At 40.9% G+C, this 15,688-nt stretch overlaps 1 protein-coding gene across 5 annotated transcripts in view; it reads left to right on the forward strand.

The window, feature by feature from the left end:
* VAMP7 (vesicle associated membrane protein 7) overlaps positions 1-15,688 on the forward strand; it is a 62,460-nt gene that overhangs the window by 17,581 nt on the left and 29,191 nt on the right. For all 5 annotated transcript variants that reach the window (XM_075538778.1, XM_075538775.1, XM_075538781.1 and 2 more), the window contains 2 exons: positions 5,038-5,175; positions 6,055-6,145. In XM_075538778.1, the coding sequence (XP_075394893.1) occupies positions 5,038-5,175; positions 6,055-6,145 (229 nt within the window). The remainder of the gene's footprint in view (positions 1-5,037; positions 5,176-6,054; positions 6,146-15,688) is intronic.

The raw sequence follows: 15,688 nt of genomic DNA on the forward strand, positions 1-15,688 counted from the left end.
AATTCTAGTAAATAGCAAGATCTGGTCAAAGGTATAATAACTATAGTAATTTTTAAATAGGGATGAATGTAAATGATATTTTGAGATACTTATAACTGATCAACCTCTAAATTCAGGAGTGGGGGGATCACATTATTAATTTCAATTTTTTTTATTTTGTAAATGGTAAAATTTTTATTCCTGTTTCCAGTGATAATATATAGAGTTCTTTTTTAAAAATCATTTTGTTAGGGGCTCGTACAATTCATATCACAATTCATACATACATCCATTGTGTCAAGCACATTTGTATATTTGTTGCCATCAACCAAGGCATAGCAAGACAGCGTGACAAAAGAGAACACAACGATGACAACAAAAAGAAAACCAATGACCCAGAGAAGAATAAATTAATTTTTTTTTAAAGAAAAGAAAAAAATTTTAAAAGAAAGAAAAACCTGTGAATAGATCCAGGTCTGATTTTTGACCTCTAAGCGTGTTCTCCAGTCAAGTCCAATGGGATGCCACGCGCTGGCCCCAATGTCTATTCTTTGTACTCCCTTGGGAGCTCCTTGCTCTGCTGCACGCCTTTAGTGTTTGTTTGGCCTCTGTGTCGTGGGGTCAGACTGGGCCAGTGTTTTTTCCCATAGGGCCATGGGTCAGTGAAGGACATAGTGTCTCATAGTGGGATCAGCCATATGGTCCACTCTGTGCATTGGCTGTTCGGAGCGGGAATATTATCCTCCAGGTGTGGTGGGCCAGGATATGCTCCACTCTCTCTTCCTCCCCATTCATTTGCTCCCGTGTGTGCTCTGATCCGAAATGCCTCTCTTCCCCCCCCCCTCCGCCCCCAGCTGCAGCCTCAATGATGTCCTCTGAAGTAAATTCGTCTGAGGGGAGGGGCAGCTGTCCATGTACCTGGTATGGGGGCTGAGCCCTCAGGCTCCTCCACTGGCTCCCCTCTCCATGCCTGCATGCTCCATTTGCATCCCAGAACAATGGATTTCAGTCTGGTCCCTTTTTCCCTATGGAGACACAAACAATACCCTCCCCTTGGGTGGGTCAGTGCCCTATTCCCCACCACACATCTCTTTATTTCCTCCCCCCACCCCCCTTTTTAGATGGCTACCATATGTTTCCCTGGGTTTGGTCTGGCCCCTGCCATACTACCTGGACCTCGCCCCTGGAGTATTTGTATACAGTAGCTTTGTCCCTGTGCCCCTTTTGCATTTTCCTCTTTTTTTTTTAATAAACTTACCTTAGCGGACTCATGTTGTATTTGTCCTTTTGTGCTTGGCTTACTTCACTTACCATAATTTCCTCCAGTTCTTTCCATGCAGTGGTATGCTTCATGCGTTCATCACTGCTTTTTAGCGATGCATAGTACTCCATCGAATGTATATACCACAGTTTTTTAATCCATTCGTCTGTTGATAGAAATTTGGGTTGTTTCCAACTCCTTGCGATTGTGAACTGTGCCTCAATGAACATTGGCACACAGATGTCTGGCCGTGGTTTGTTTCTTGCCTCTTCTGGGTATGTGCCCAGTAGGGGGATTGCTGGGTCGTATGGTAACCCAATTTCCATCTGTTTGAGAAATCACCAAATCGATTTCCATAGTGGCTGTACATACTTACCAGTCCACCAGCAGTGGATGAGAGTTCCTGTCTCCCCACAGCCCCTCAACACTTGTTGATTTCTGATTTTTTGAATTGGGCTATCTTTGAGGGTGTTAGCTGGTATCTCATCATTGTTTTGATTTGCATTTCTCTTATGGCTAAAGATTGGGAACATTTTCTCATATGTTTATTGGCCATTCAGATTTCAGACTCTGTGAAACTTCTGTTCAGGTCCTTTGCTCACCTCCTCAGTGGGCAGTTAGTTTTTCTCTTACTGTAAGCTTGCAAAGTATTGTAGATTTTAGTAATAGTCTGATGTGTCATTGCTGAAGATGTTTTCCCAGTCGGTGGACTCTCTTATTACTCTCGGTGAATTCTTTCGATGTACACAGGTGTCTTATCTTCAGTATATCCCACTTATAAATTTGTGAGTCCTCTGTATTTGTGTCCTTCCCTATTTCCGATCGACTATGTATTCCCTATCGACTATGTATTCCCTTTGCCAAGGTTGTCAGGTTTGTTCCAATACCCTCATCAATGGCCCTAATTGTTTGGGGTTTTATCTCAAGGTCTGTGATCCTCCTTGAGTTTATTTTTGTGTATGGAGTAAGGTGAGCATCTTGCTTCATTTTTCTCCAGGTAGATATCCATTTTTTCCAGTACCATTTATTGAAGAGGGCATCTGTTTCCCATTTGATATTTTTTGGGCCCTTATCAAAGATCTGTTGCCTGAATGCTGATGTTTTTATTTCTGGGTCTTCAGCTCTTTTCCATTGGTCTGAATATCTGTGGTTATACCAGTACCACACTGTTTTGACCACTGTGGCTGTATAATAGGTGCTAAAGTCAGGTAGAGCAAGCCCTCCCACTTTGTGGATACAAACCAAAGTAGTATTAAACAGTATTCATGACTTTGTAACCAATAGAAATCGTCTCCGGTGAGAGCAGTCCCTAGAGAAGGACATCATGTTTGGAAAAGTGGAGGGATAGCGACCAAGAAGACCTTGGCAATGGGCTCGAGCTCAGGACTGGGCAGTGTTTCTTTCTCTTGTGCATAGGGTTGCTGTAAGTCGATACCAACTCCACAGCACCGAACAACAAAAAAACAGTGATGGTGGTATATTGAAAAAGATTTTCTCATAGCCTCTGTTTGCTTTAGCTACTCTGATTAATAGCAAATTTCAGAGTCTCTTCTGACATCCTTTGACCTTTTCTTTTTTTTGAACGGCCTTTTGCTTTCTTCATGAATGACCTTCTTGCCTTCCTCCCACATCTCATCAGGCCTTCTGTCATTAGTGTTCAGTGCATCAAATCTGTTCTCGAGATGTTCTCAGAATTCAGGTGGGATAGACTCAAGGTCACATTTTGGCTCTCGTGGACTTGTTTAAATTTCTTAAGCTTTCCATGAACAGCTGATGGTCCGTACCACAGTCAGTCCCTGGCCTGTTTTTAGCTGCTGATACTGAGCTTCTCCATCTTGTCTTCCCACAGAGTAGTCAATTTGATTTCTGTGTCTTCTATCTGGAAAAGTCTATGTGTTTAACTGCCTTGTATGTTGTTAAAAAAAAAGCATTTACTGTGAATAAGTCGTTGGGCTTGCAAAATTCTCACACGAACTCCAGAATGATTGTATCACTGAGTCCATATTTCCCAACTACTGTTCCTTCCTCTTTGTTTCCAACTTTTGCATTCCAATCACCAGTAATTATAAATGCAGCTTGATTGCATGTTTGATCTATTTTCAACTGAAGACATTAACAAAATTCTTCTTTTATGGTTGGTGCATAAATTTCATTAAGAGTTGTATTGATTGGATTTCCTTGAAGGGAGAGAGATATAATGCTATCACACAGTATTGTATTTCATGATTGATTTTGCAGTGTCCTATTTGACAAGTGAATACCACACCAGTGAGTCAACCAAAATTATCACAATGGCATCCTGGTTTCACAGTATTTTCTGGAATTAGGGGGAAAAAATCAGCTTTATCTGAAATGACTCAAATATGAAAGGGTTTAGAGCACGTGAGAAGTATTGCTAAATCTAGGATAGTCAGATTTGAATGTTAAACTTCTTTTGCTGCAATTTGCTACTGCTGTTGCTGTGTGTGCATGTCTAAAATTTCTGTCTGGAATTAGACAGTGTCACTTGATTTTTATAGGTACTACCCCTATTGAACAAATCATGTTGGTCTCAGTAGCATTATCTTGGTATGTGAAGGATTACTGCTCTGGTGTATGGAATGTCTTCTTATGTTAGACCTCCTCATGAATCCTGTGGAGCATATGGAAGAAGTAAAGACCCCAATTCTTGCCCTTAAGAAGCTGATAACCTTTATATTCAGTTGGCAATAATCAGACATACCTGAATTTGAATCTTAGCTCTTCCATTCACTAGTTATTGGCCTTAGGCAAGTTACTTAGCTCTTTAGAGCCTTGGTTGCCTTATCTGTAAAATGGGGCAAATGCTATTTCCAACATCATAGAGCCAATATTTAATAAACAGCTGTTTCTATTGTTGCTAATTATTAATTCCTCTTTTTTTTACTTTCAAAATGTGAACTCTTTTTTTTTAACAATTTATTGGGGCTCATACAATTCTTTTCACAGTTCATACATATACATACATCAATTGTATAAAGCACATCTGTATAGTCTTTGCCCTAATCATTTTTTTCTCTTTTCTTCTTTTACATTTTATTAGGGGCTCATACAACTCTTACCACAATCCATACATATACATACATCAATTGTGTAAAGCACATCCATACATTCCCTGCCCCAATCATTCTCAAGGCATTTGCTCTCCACTTAAGCCCCTTGCATCAGGTCCTCTTTTTTTTTTTCCCCTCCCTCCCCATTCCCCCCTCCCTCATGTGCCCTTGGTAATTTATACATCGTTATTTTGTCATATCTTGCCCTATCCAGAGTCTCCCTTCCCCCCTTCTCTGCTGTCCCTCTCCCAGGGAAGAGGTCACATGTGGATCCTTGTAATCAGTTCCCCCTTTCCAACCCACTCACCCTCCACTCTCCCAGCATCGTCCCTCACACCCTTGGTCCTGAAGGTATCATCCACCCTGGATTCCCTGTACCTCCAGCCCTCAAATGTACCAGTGTACAGCCTCTATCCTATCCAGCCCTGCAAGGTAGACTTCGGATCATGGTAGTTGGGGGGAGGAAGCATCCAGGATCTGGGGGAAAGCTGTGTTCTTCATCGATACTACCTCACACCCTAATTAACCCATCTCCTCTCCTAAACCCCTCTATGAGGGGATCTCCATTGGCCAACACTTGGGCCTTGGGTCTCCACTCTGCACTTCCCCCTTCATTTAATATTATATATATATACATATATACATATACATATACACATATATACACATACATACACACACTTATATCTTTTCAAAATGTGAACTCTTTGTTGGCCTTTTTTTCAGGATTTTGAACGTTCTCGAGCCTTTACTTTTCTGAATGAGATTAAAAAAAGGTTCCAAACGACATATGGTTCAAGAGCACAGACAGCACTTCCATACGCCATGAATGGCGAGTTCTCGAGTGTCTTGGCTGCACAACTGGTAAGGAGGTCTTTCTCAAGATAAAAAATTTTGATTCATATTTTCCTTTTTTTGCCTTAAAGTACAGTGCATATAGAGGACTCTTACCTGTAATAAGCCTTTCTAATGGTATTACTTACTGTCTTTGGCTGGGTAAATATAAATCCATCTATCTATCCACCCACCCTCTCTCATTGGATCAATCCCAACTCATAGTGACCCTGTATAGGGTTTCCAAAGCTGGAAATCTATATGAGAGCAGACAGCTTTATCGTTCTCCTACAGAGGAGATGGTGGTTTTGAACTGAGGAGATGGTGGTTTTGAACTGCCGACCTGTGGTTAGCAGTCCAATGCCTAGCCAAATACATAGAGAGCTAACTTTACTTCAAGAAAATATCTTATGCAGCTGTGGAGCCTGGCAAGTCCCAAGTCCATGGGTCAGGCATCAGATGGAAGGTTTCTCCTGAGCCATGTGGTTGCGGAGGCTAAAGAACCAAAAATCTGCAGGACAGTCAGCAATCTGCTGGCTCCAGCCTCAAAAAGAAGAAGTCAGATAGTAGTGACAAGTTGGATGAAGAATGGAAAGAGAGAGGTACCAGAGCGTCCACATATCTATTGGATGCAGGCCACAGCCTCCAAGGATGTGATATGGGCCGAGGCAGTGTTTCATTCTGTTTTACTATGAGTTAGAACCGACTTGATGGCATCTGACAATAACCACGCCCCCCTTTTCTTTCTCAGTTCTGGTAACATTTTTCTAATGAAGTGACATCTATCTTTTTATATCAATAGACATAAATTTATGGTATTCCTTAGTATAAATTGTCATTTCTCTTGTTTGTTTTTATTTCATATTGTAAATATCTAGGTGCCATAAGTTAAATCTTATTTTCTTATAGAAACATCACTCCGAGAATAAGGGCCTAGACAAAGTGGTGGAGACTCAAGCCCAAGTGGATGAACTAAAAGGGATCATGGTCAGAAACATAGGTATGTTTTACGGCACAATCCACATGTCTTTGGGATAAAAGTCATGGTAATAAATAACTTGATTTAAGTTAAATTATTCTAACCAAAACCAGACTCCCTGCCATTGAGTCGATGCTAACTCCCATGAGTGGGTTTCTGCAATTCTAATTCTTTACAGTAGTAGGAAGCCCTGGCTTTCTCCTGAGGAGGCAGCTGGTGGTTTTGAACTGCCGACCTTGTGGATTGCAGCTCAATACGTACCCTGAAACAGTACTTCCTTATTTTTACTCCTTACTGTTAGATTAGAAACAATCTGCTGAGATATGGAGGTTGTTTACTTCTGATGTTTACTTGTGTGAATGTTTTCTTTCTAGTCCCTTATGATTGTTCATTTTAAATTTATGAACTTAACCAAATGAATCTCCAAGAACCTTAAAAGAGTGAACCCATTTAGAAACATTTCGTCAGCTTGGGCGGGAGTACTTAGATAGGTGGCATTATCAGTAGATTTATAATGTATAACTATATGACTGCATTAGAAATTTTGAAGCTTTCTATTAAGAGTGAAGGCATTGGACCAAAAATCTGATGGGTTACATTTGTCAAAATAATGACTTACGTTTAGAATTTCCACTTAATGAGCTTTTCTCATTTTGTCAAAAACCTATTCCACACATTAAAATAGTCCATAAAAACACATCAAGTTTACTTTTTAATTGATTTTCTTAGTATTTCAATTTAGCCAACCCACTGCCATCAAGTTCATTTTGACTCATAGCAACTGTCTAGAGGGTTTGCAAGACTTGAACTAATAACAGGAGCAGGATAGCCTCATCTTTCTCCTTCAAATTAAATCATCAACCTTTTCATTAGCAATACAGCACTTATCCAACGGCCCCATCCCAAACCTGCTGCATCAGAAAGTGTGTGGGAGGCTTAGGATTCTGTGAACCCCTTTTAAATATATCTTCCAAAAGAAACATCTCAGAGACAACTTCGTATAAATAGAATAAAATAGTTATATAATTCCTTTGTAAGATATTTAATTGAGCCATTGTTAAAACTCATAGCTATTTATTTGTGATCTTAAACTTCTTGTTATTTTTATATTTACTATTATAACAATTGCAAATCACAAAAATACTTTTAAAAATTGTCTTAGTCTCACCACCCTGCAAGAATCATTTCCATTTTTGTTCATTTTAATTTTCATACACATCTGTGTGTATAGTTATAGTCATAGTTTATTTTCAATTTTGTCTTTTTTCACATTATTTGCTAAGGCTTTTGGAAGCAGTATAATATCATGATCAGGATTTAAAATTATATGATCCTATAGTTTTTGTCATGGGTATGTTAGATCTCTCTCGTGGGAGAAATACCTAGGCCCTTGGCTTCACGTGAGAATTCACACCAAAACCTGGTTGTGATCCAAGTGAGTTTTGTGAAAGAAGTTCCAGGTTTACACAGGCACCCTATGGGCCCTTCAACCCCCACAGCCTGCTGAGAAGCTGCTAGAGAGACAAGAGTCACCTGAGTCACCAGGTGGGCTCATAATCCTGCCTGTTCAGTTCCTCCACTTGGAGGCCTGATCAATGATCCTGGTTGACTCCATTGGCTGAATTGAATTCACTTGGCCTAGATGGGGCCAATCCAGGTATAATGCCCACCTAGGTGTACCACCACTTCCTGGCTGGGAGCTGGAACCTCTGAGCCTGCGTAATGGACACCCCAGTCCCTATGCTAGCTACCTAACAAATACACTGAACAAACAGCATTTAACCTTTGAGCAAGCCTCTCACCTCTGTAAGCCTTATTTTTGAATCTGTGAAAAGCAATTATAGAACTCAAAGCTACCCGAGTAAAAGAGGTAATGTATGTAAAGCACTTTGATCTCTTCTCTCTCTCTCTCTCTCTCTTTCTCTCTCTCTCTCTCTCTCTCTCTCTCTCTCTCTCTCTCTCTCTCTCTCTCTCTCTCTTTCTCTTTCTCTCTTTTTCTCTCTCTCACACACACACAGCCATGGAGTCGATGCTGCCTCATAGCATATCTGTAGGACAGAAGAAAACTGCCCCCGTCGGTTTCCGAGACTGTAACACTTTATAAGAGTAGAAAACCTCCTCTTTAGCAGCCCAATACATAAACGCTATACCACCAGGGCTCCTTGTGCTTGGCACAGAGTAAGAGTTTCTTCATTGCTGTCTATTACTAATCTATAGGTCCACTTACTATTATATTTACTATTTTATTTCATTGAGGTATAGTTTACCTAACCATGCCCTTATTGGTGGATGGATAGGTTCTTTAGAGAGTGTTACTCAGAGAGCTTTTAACTCAGCAACCAAATAAGAGACTTGCTCTAGAGTGCAAATCAAGGCTCTGCATCCTTCATTGAGAACATTGTGTTGTGAAAATGATGTAAATTGAGCTAAGCAGTGTGCTTAGACCAGTGGTTCTCAACCTCCCTAATGCTGCGACCTTCTAATACAGTTCCTCATGTTGTGGTGACCCTGTATGTGGGCATATCGTCATGTAGACGGCTAGAGGAGCAGTGCCTCGGTTAATAAGACCATTGGAAATATGTGTTTTCCGATGGTCTTAGGCAACCCCTGTGAAAGGGTTGTTCAAAACCCCAAGGGGTCGCAACCCTCAGATTGAGAACCCTGGCTTAGCCACTTAGATGGCCAGTAACAAACACTTTAAGTAACATGGGTTTAGAAGTTTGCATTACGATAGCAGTACTGTTATAAATGTTTTCAGCCTAGTGTGTTTTTATTTTCTTGAGATTCATGCTCAGGCATGTGATCACAAAATACAAAGACATAAAAAGAAGACGAAGAAGTGTCAGGCTTAGGAGAAGGAAAGGGAGTATGTGACTAACTGCCTCGATGAACAGCTGCCGCCTTTGCCCTGAGACCAGAAGAATTGGGTGGTGCCTGGCTAGCATTACTGTACATTTCAATCAAAGATTCTGTAGAAGAAGCCTGATGAAAGGAGAGAAAAAAAAGAACAGAATTTCAAAGTGTCATGGACTCCAGGTTTTGGGGAGTCACGGAGGCTGAATGAACTCCTGAAACTATTCCCCTTGATAAGCTTTAAACTATAAACCGAGAATATGCTGATGTTGATTTTAAACCAAACAACAGTTTAGCTTGATTTGTAAAGACAATCTACCTTTAACTTAGTGTTCTTTGAAGGACTACGTACATGGGATCAAACTGACAACAGCAACTCCAAGTATCAGCTAGGATGCTTAGAGGGCATTAGTAATAGGAAAGAACTCAACCAAGTGCACACCTTCCAGAATGAAATCCGTGTCAGTGAATTGTGTGTGTGCAATGGAAATGGTTTCTATTTTGCTGGGGAAACTCTCAGCAACACAATTACATTTCAAAGAAGAAAAGGCAGAGACATTTGTGTGGACTTGTGGCTATTTAAAGTGTTTTCCTTTTATTCATTTTATGTCTAGTTATATGTCTGGAGCATGGGTTCCCAACCGCTTTTCAGAGAAAAATTTACTTAGTGCATTCCCCACCCCACCCCCAGAAATGACAAAGATTGGTGCGACAGTCCATCTTCCAGGGTACATTGCAGACCCCAGGGAAACACTGGTCTAGAGGAAAACTAGAGATTTTATTGAGAAGACTCTTCTTTTTTTTCCCTAATCATTTTCTTTTCTTTCTTTCTTTTTTTTCCCTTTTCTTTTTTTACATTTTATTAGGGCCTCATACAACTCTTATCACAATCCATACATACACATACATCAGTTGTATAAAGCACATCCATACATTCCCCGCCCCAATCATTCTCAAAGCATTTGCTCTCCACTTAAGCCCTTTGCATCAGGTCCTCTTTTTTTTTTTCCCCTCCCTCCCCGCTCCCCCCTCCCTCATGTGCCCTTTGTAATTTGTACATCGTTATTTTGTCATATCTTGCTCTATCTGGAGTCTCCCTTCCCCCCTTCTCTGCCGTCCACCTCACAGGGAGGAGGTCACATGTGGATCCCTGTAATCAGTTCCCCCTTTCCAACCCACTCACCCTACACTCTCCCAGCATCGCCCCTCACACCCTTGGTCCTGAAGGTATCATCCACCCTGGATTCCCCGTGCCTCCAGCCCTCATATGTACCAGTGTACAACCTCTGCCCTATCCAGCCCTGCAAGGTAGAATTCGGATCATGGTAGTTGGGGGGAGGAAGTATCCAGGATCTGGGGAAAAGCTGTGCTCTTCATTGGTACTACCTCACACCCTGACTGACCCATCTCCTCTCCTAAATCCCTCTATGAGGGGATCTCCAGTGGCCGACACTTGGGCCTTGGGTCTCCACTCTGCACTTCCCCCTTCATTCAATATGGTATATATATATATATATATATATATATATATATATATATATATATATACACACACACACACACACACACACATTCTTTTTTTTTTTTTTTTGCATGATGCCTTATACCTGGTCCCTTTGGCACCTCGTGATCGCACTGGCTGGTGTGCTTCTTCCATGTGGGCTTTTTTGCTTCTGAGATAGATGGCCGCTTGTTTATCTTCAAGCCTTTAAGACCCCAGACACTATCTCTTTTGATAGCTGGGCACCATCTGCTTTCTTCACCACATTTCCTTATTCACCCATTTGTCTTCAGCGATCCTATCATGGAGGTGTGCAGCCAATGATATGATGATTTTTTGTTCTTTGATGCCTGATAACTGATCCCTTTGGGATCACTCGCTCACACAGGCTGGTGTGTTCTTCCATGTGGGCTTTGTTGCTTCTGAGCTAGATGGCCGCTTGTTTATCTTCAAGCCTTTAAGACCCCAGTCACTATCTCTTTTGATAGCCGGGCACCATCAGCTTTCAAGAAAACTCTTTTAAGATTTTCTTTTACAGGTTTTTGTTTTGTTGTTTTGGTGGGTCATCAAACGTATTTTTTTTAATTTTGCATGAAAGTAGAGGCAGCCAACTACAATATTATTGTAGCTGTATGAAGTTCACAGAGAATATCTTAAATGAACTCTTTTTAAATGACTTGTTTTTAGAATTTTAAAAATAACTAATGAAAAATGTAGCAAAAGCATTTAAAATCATTTCCTTTTGTTTTTTTTAAACATTTTTTGTGAGATAACACATGCACCATGTAATTCACACAAAGTGCAGGATTTAATGGTTTGCATTATTCATGGAGTTGTGCATCTCACCACAATCAATTTTAGTAAAACATTTTCATCACCACAAAAGGAAACCTTGTACGTATTAACAGAGGAGCGGTGTCTTGGTTCCTGAGACCATTGGAAATATGTGTGTTTTCCAATGGTCTGAGGCGACCCCTGTGAAAGAGTCGTTGGACCCCCACAGGGATCACTACCCAGAGGTTGAGAACCACTGTCTTAGGGAATAATTTGTTCCCTTTCAATCTCTAGATTTGTCTCTTGTGGACATTTCATTGTCCGGCTTTCACGTGCATATGAAGTGACTGTACCAGGACTTGGGTCAGGTGCACCATAGCCCTCACAGTGACACCTTGGCTCTTAACACTTTAAAGATTAGAGGTCTTTTGCAGCAGACTTGTTCAATGCACTGTCATTTGATATTTTGACTGCTACTTGCATGGATCTTGATTATGGGGTCAAGTAAAATGAAATCCTTCATAGTATGGAGCTGGAGGATGGCATGAAAAAGGCTGGTGGTCTGCCCGACTTGGCTTTGAGCTGGGGAAGGGGCAATCCCATGTTCTTGGTGGCAGTGGTCAAGAATAGAGCTTCCTTCTTGCTGTGCTGATGGGAGGGTGGGAACAGATCATAGTTCACCTACCACAGATTGTGTTGTTTGTGTTTTTTTTCACCATAACAAAAAAATAGCCCTTTTACTGAGTCCATTTTAATATTTAAAATATACTTGAGATTTTTTTAAGACAAAAGCCCAATAATAACATGACAAAATCTTTTCTACACAGTAGGAATTGGTTTTCCTTTTATGGATTTCTGTGTACTCTGGTCAGTATGTTTGGAAAAACACCTAGTAGCTGTTCTAATGATTGAGTAGCACAATTCAGTTATTTGTAAACTTGTTTCTCGGACACAAATGCCTTCTTGGAAAAGACACAGATTTTAACACCTAAGCAATCCTGCAAGTTCTAGACACCCATTTAAAACAATGTTGACATTCGGCTAGGTCAGTGGTTCTCAACCTTCCTAATGCCGTGACCCTTTTAAAGTTCCTCATGTTGCGGTGACCCTCCCAACCATAAAATTATTTTTGTTTCTACTTCTAAACTGTAATTTTGCTATGTTATGAATCGGGCGACTCCTATGAAAGGGGTGTTCAAACCCCAAAGGGTCAAGACCCACAGGTTGAGAACCGCTGCTCTAGGTGCTTAACTCCAGTTGGCATAACACATTTGGGATCTTCAGTTCCTTTGTGAGCCTGTAGCCCTAAGATTTCCTGTTATTGCTTCCTACATAGCCCTTCAACAGATAGATTCCAAAATAGGCGAGGGAAACAGCCTTGAGTTTGAGTGTTCACAAATGTCTGCATCGGAAGCACATGATTTTAAAAGATGTCCCTTGAAAGACTTCTCAGTTTTTGTTAATACCATCATATAAGGTAATACAAATTCTTAACACATTTTTATTTTCATATTAAAATTTATTAATTCCAGCAGCACTAGCCACTAACAAAAATGTTCTTATCAAGCCCAGAGTGCAGGAGGGCTGGAGAGATGATGTCCTTGATGCGGTGCTGGGTTGTGACCATGAAGAGGTCATACGCCCTCACTCTGGCCTCCAAGAGTAAAGGCTGAGCCCTGAGTCTGGAGTGAGATGCCACTCAAGCTCCAGTAGCAGGAACACCAGCTTCTTGAACTGCCTCCTCCGCAGACCTCTGCAAAGGCCTGGCACTTGCTACCTCGGCTCTTGCACATCTGTGCCGACAGTACCAGAGAGACTCTCTCTACACTGAGTTGTAGCCACTGCACTGTCATTTTCACCACAGAATATGCTCACTTTCCAGAAACTTTCAATGCTTTCGTTGTTGTAGATGCTCTATTATGGCCATTTTGGTAGGCGATGGTGTGTAGAGTTCCCCCTGTTTCCATTCTGCAGTAGACCTCTCACTTATTTCAGTGTATTTACCTCCTCCACTTTTTAAACTCAGATCACACCTTTAATTTTAGGGTTTGCAAACTAAAGGTTGTATGCTGTCAGCCAATGCCACCAGGAAACAGGGAACTGCACACATGCAAGACAATACAGTACGACAAGACAGTAAGCAGAGCAAAGATTTAATATGTAAAGTACCCTTAGTCACAAAGTAGATCTTCCTGAGATTTGAAGAAGACCTTGTCTAAGGGCATAATATTAGATTTATAAGGGTCACATGGTGACTGAGACCCCATTGGCTCTCCTCAGTCCATATCTTCTTTTCCCATTGCCTTTTCTCCTGTACCTTGGTTGATCTTTATTCTAGTGCAATGATTGGGCTCATAACCCATGACTTGTGCACTTCATTATCACGGGAGGCAGTTTAGGCTGAATCATCTGATGGCGTAGAAGTTTCTGGCTTTAACTCACCCTGACTCTAAAGCCCTTGGGCCAAATTTTGCCTGCTATCTGTTTTTCTAGATTAAATTTGATCTGAACACTGCCATGCCCACACAGTCAAGTACACATTGTCTATCGCTAGCAAAGTCGAGTGGTTACAAGAGACCCTAAAATATCCAGTGTGGCTATGAGTCAGAATTGACATGCTGGCAATGAATTTGGAGAGCCCTTTACAGAAAATATTTTGCCAACCCCTAGTTTAATTGGTCCACTACTTGTCCCTCTGTTTGTCTATAGTGACTTGCATGTTGCTGTACTGTTTAAAGCTATCAGCAGTATTTCAAATACCAGCAGGGTCAGTCAAGGTGAAAAAATTTCAGCAGAGCTTCCAGATTAAGAGCAGACTATGAAGAAGGATTAGGCTGTCCACAACTGAGGAATTAACCACTGAAAACTTTATGGATAACAACAGAAAATTGTCAGATACTGAAAACCTCATGAATAGCGGCAGAACATTGTCACAGATAGTGCTAGAAAAGGTGCCCCTCGGGTCACAAGGCCCTTTTCTCAGACTAGAGTCAACCATAATGATGTGGATGGAGGAAATGAGCTGAACAAAACATTTCAAAGGACACCTTGAGAAGACAGAGCAAAGCATTATAATGGAATGTGCAAAGACCTGGAGTTAGAAAACCAAACAGGAAGAATGTGCTCAGAGTATAGCAAGTTGAACTAATGGAAGAAATGGTGCAAGCCTTGAGTTGCAATGTTGAAAGAATCTATGGGCAAAATATTGAATGATGCTGGAAGCATTAAAAAAATGGAAGGAACATGGAGAGTCGCTATACCAGAAATAACTGGTCGACATACAACCATATGACCAAGAACTGATGGTACTAAAAGAAGAAATCCAAGCTACACTGAAGGCATTAAGGAAACCCTCTGGGAATTGTTTGAATAACAATTGAAATGTTTTAGCAAGCTGATGAGTCACTAGAAGCATTCACATGCCAACATATTTGAAAGGCAACTCCCTGGTAGACCAACTGGAAGAGATCTGTATTTGTATCCATTACAAAGATGACCCAACAGAATGGGGAAAGTATCAAACAATATGCTTAATAACGCATGCAAGCAAACTTTTACTGAAAATCATTTAGCAGTGATTGTAGCAACACATTGACTGAGAACTGCCAGAAGTTCAGATTGAATTTAGAAGAGGACCTGCATGAGGGATCGCATTGCTCACATCAGATGGATCTTGGCTGAGAGCAGAGCATGCCAGAAAAATGTTTACTTGGGTTTCATTGACTATGAAAGGCACTGAATGTGGGGATCATAACAAAATGTGGATAGCCTTGAGAAGAATAAGAATTCCAGAACACTTCACTGTACTTATGGGAAATCTGCACATGGATCAAGAGGCAGTCATTCGAATAGAACAAGGTGGCTTAAAATCAGGAAAGCTGTGCATGAGGGGTGTATCTTTTCACCACACTTATTCAGTCTATATGCTGAGCAAAGCATCGGAGAAACTGGCTTATATGAAGAAGAGAGTGGTTTGGGGATTAGGGAAAGTCCTATTAACAGCCTGCAAGATGCAGATGACACTACCTGGATTGCTGAAAATTAGAAGTGCTTGCTGATGAAAATCAAGCATTGCAGCCTCTAATATGGATTATACTTCAATGTGAAGAAAACCAAAGGTAACATCGTGATAAACAGAGAAAAGATTGAACTTGTCCAGGATTTTCAATTGCCTGCATCCACAAGCAATGATCTTGAAGGCAGCAGTCAAGAGATCATACAATGCACTGCATTTGTTGAATCTGCCGCACAGATCTCTTTAAAGTATTGAAGAGCAAGGATGTTACTTTAAGGATTAAGGTATGCCTGACCTGAGGCATGGTATTTTCATTTGCTTTATAAGTCCTGGTGGTGTAGTAGTTACATGTTAGGCTGCGGTGTGCATGGTCAGCAGTTCAAAACCTTCAGCATCTCCTCAGAAGAAAGACTAGGCTTTC

The sequence above is a fragment of the Tenrec ecaudatus genome, chromosome X (assembly GCF_050624435.1).
Source record: "Tenrec ecaudatus isolate mTenEca1 chromosome X, mTenEca1.hap1, whole genome shotgun sequence".
In the NCBI taxonomy this organism is placed as follows: domain Eukaryota; kingdom Metazoa; phylum Chordata; class Mammalia; order Afrosoricida; family Tenrecidae; genus Tenrec; species Tenrec ecaudatus.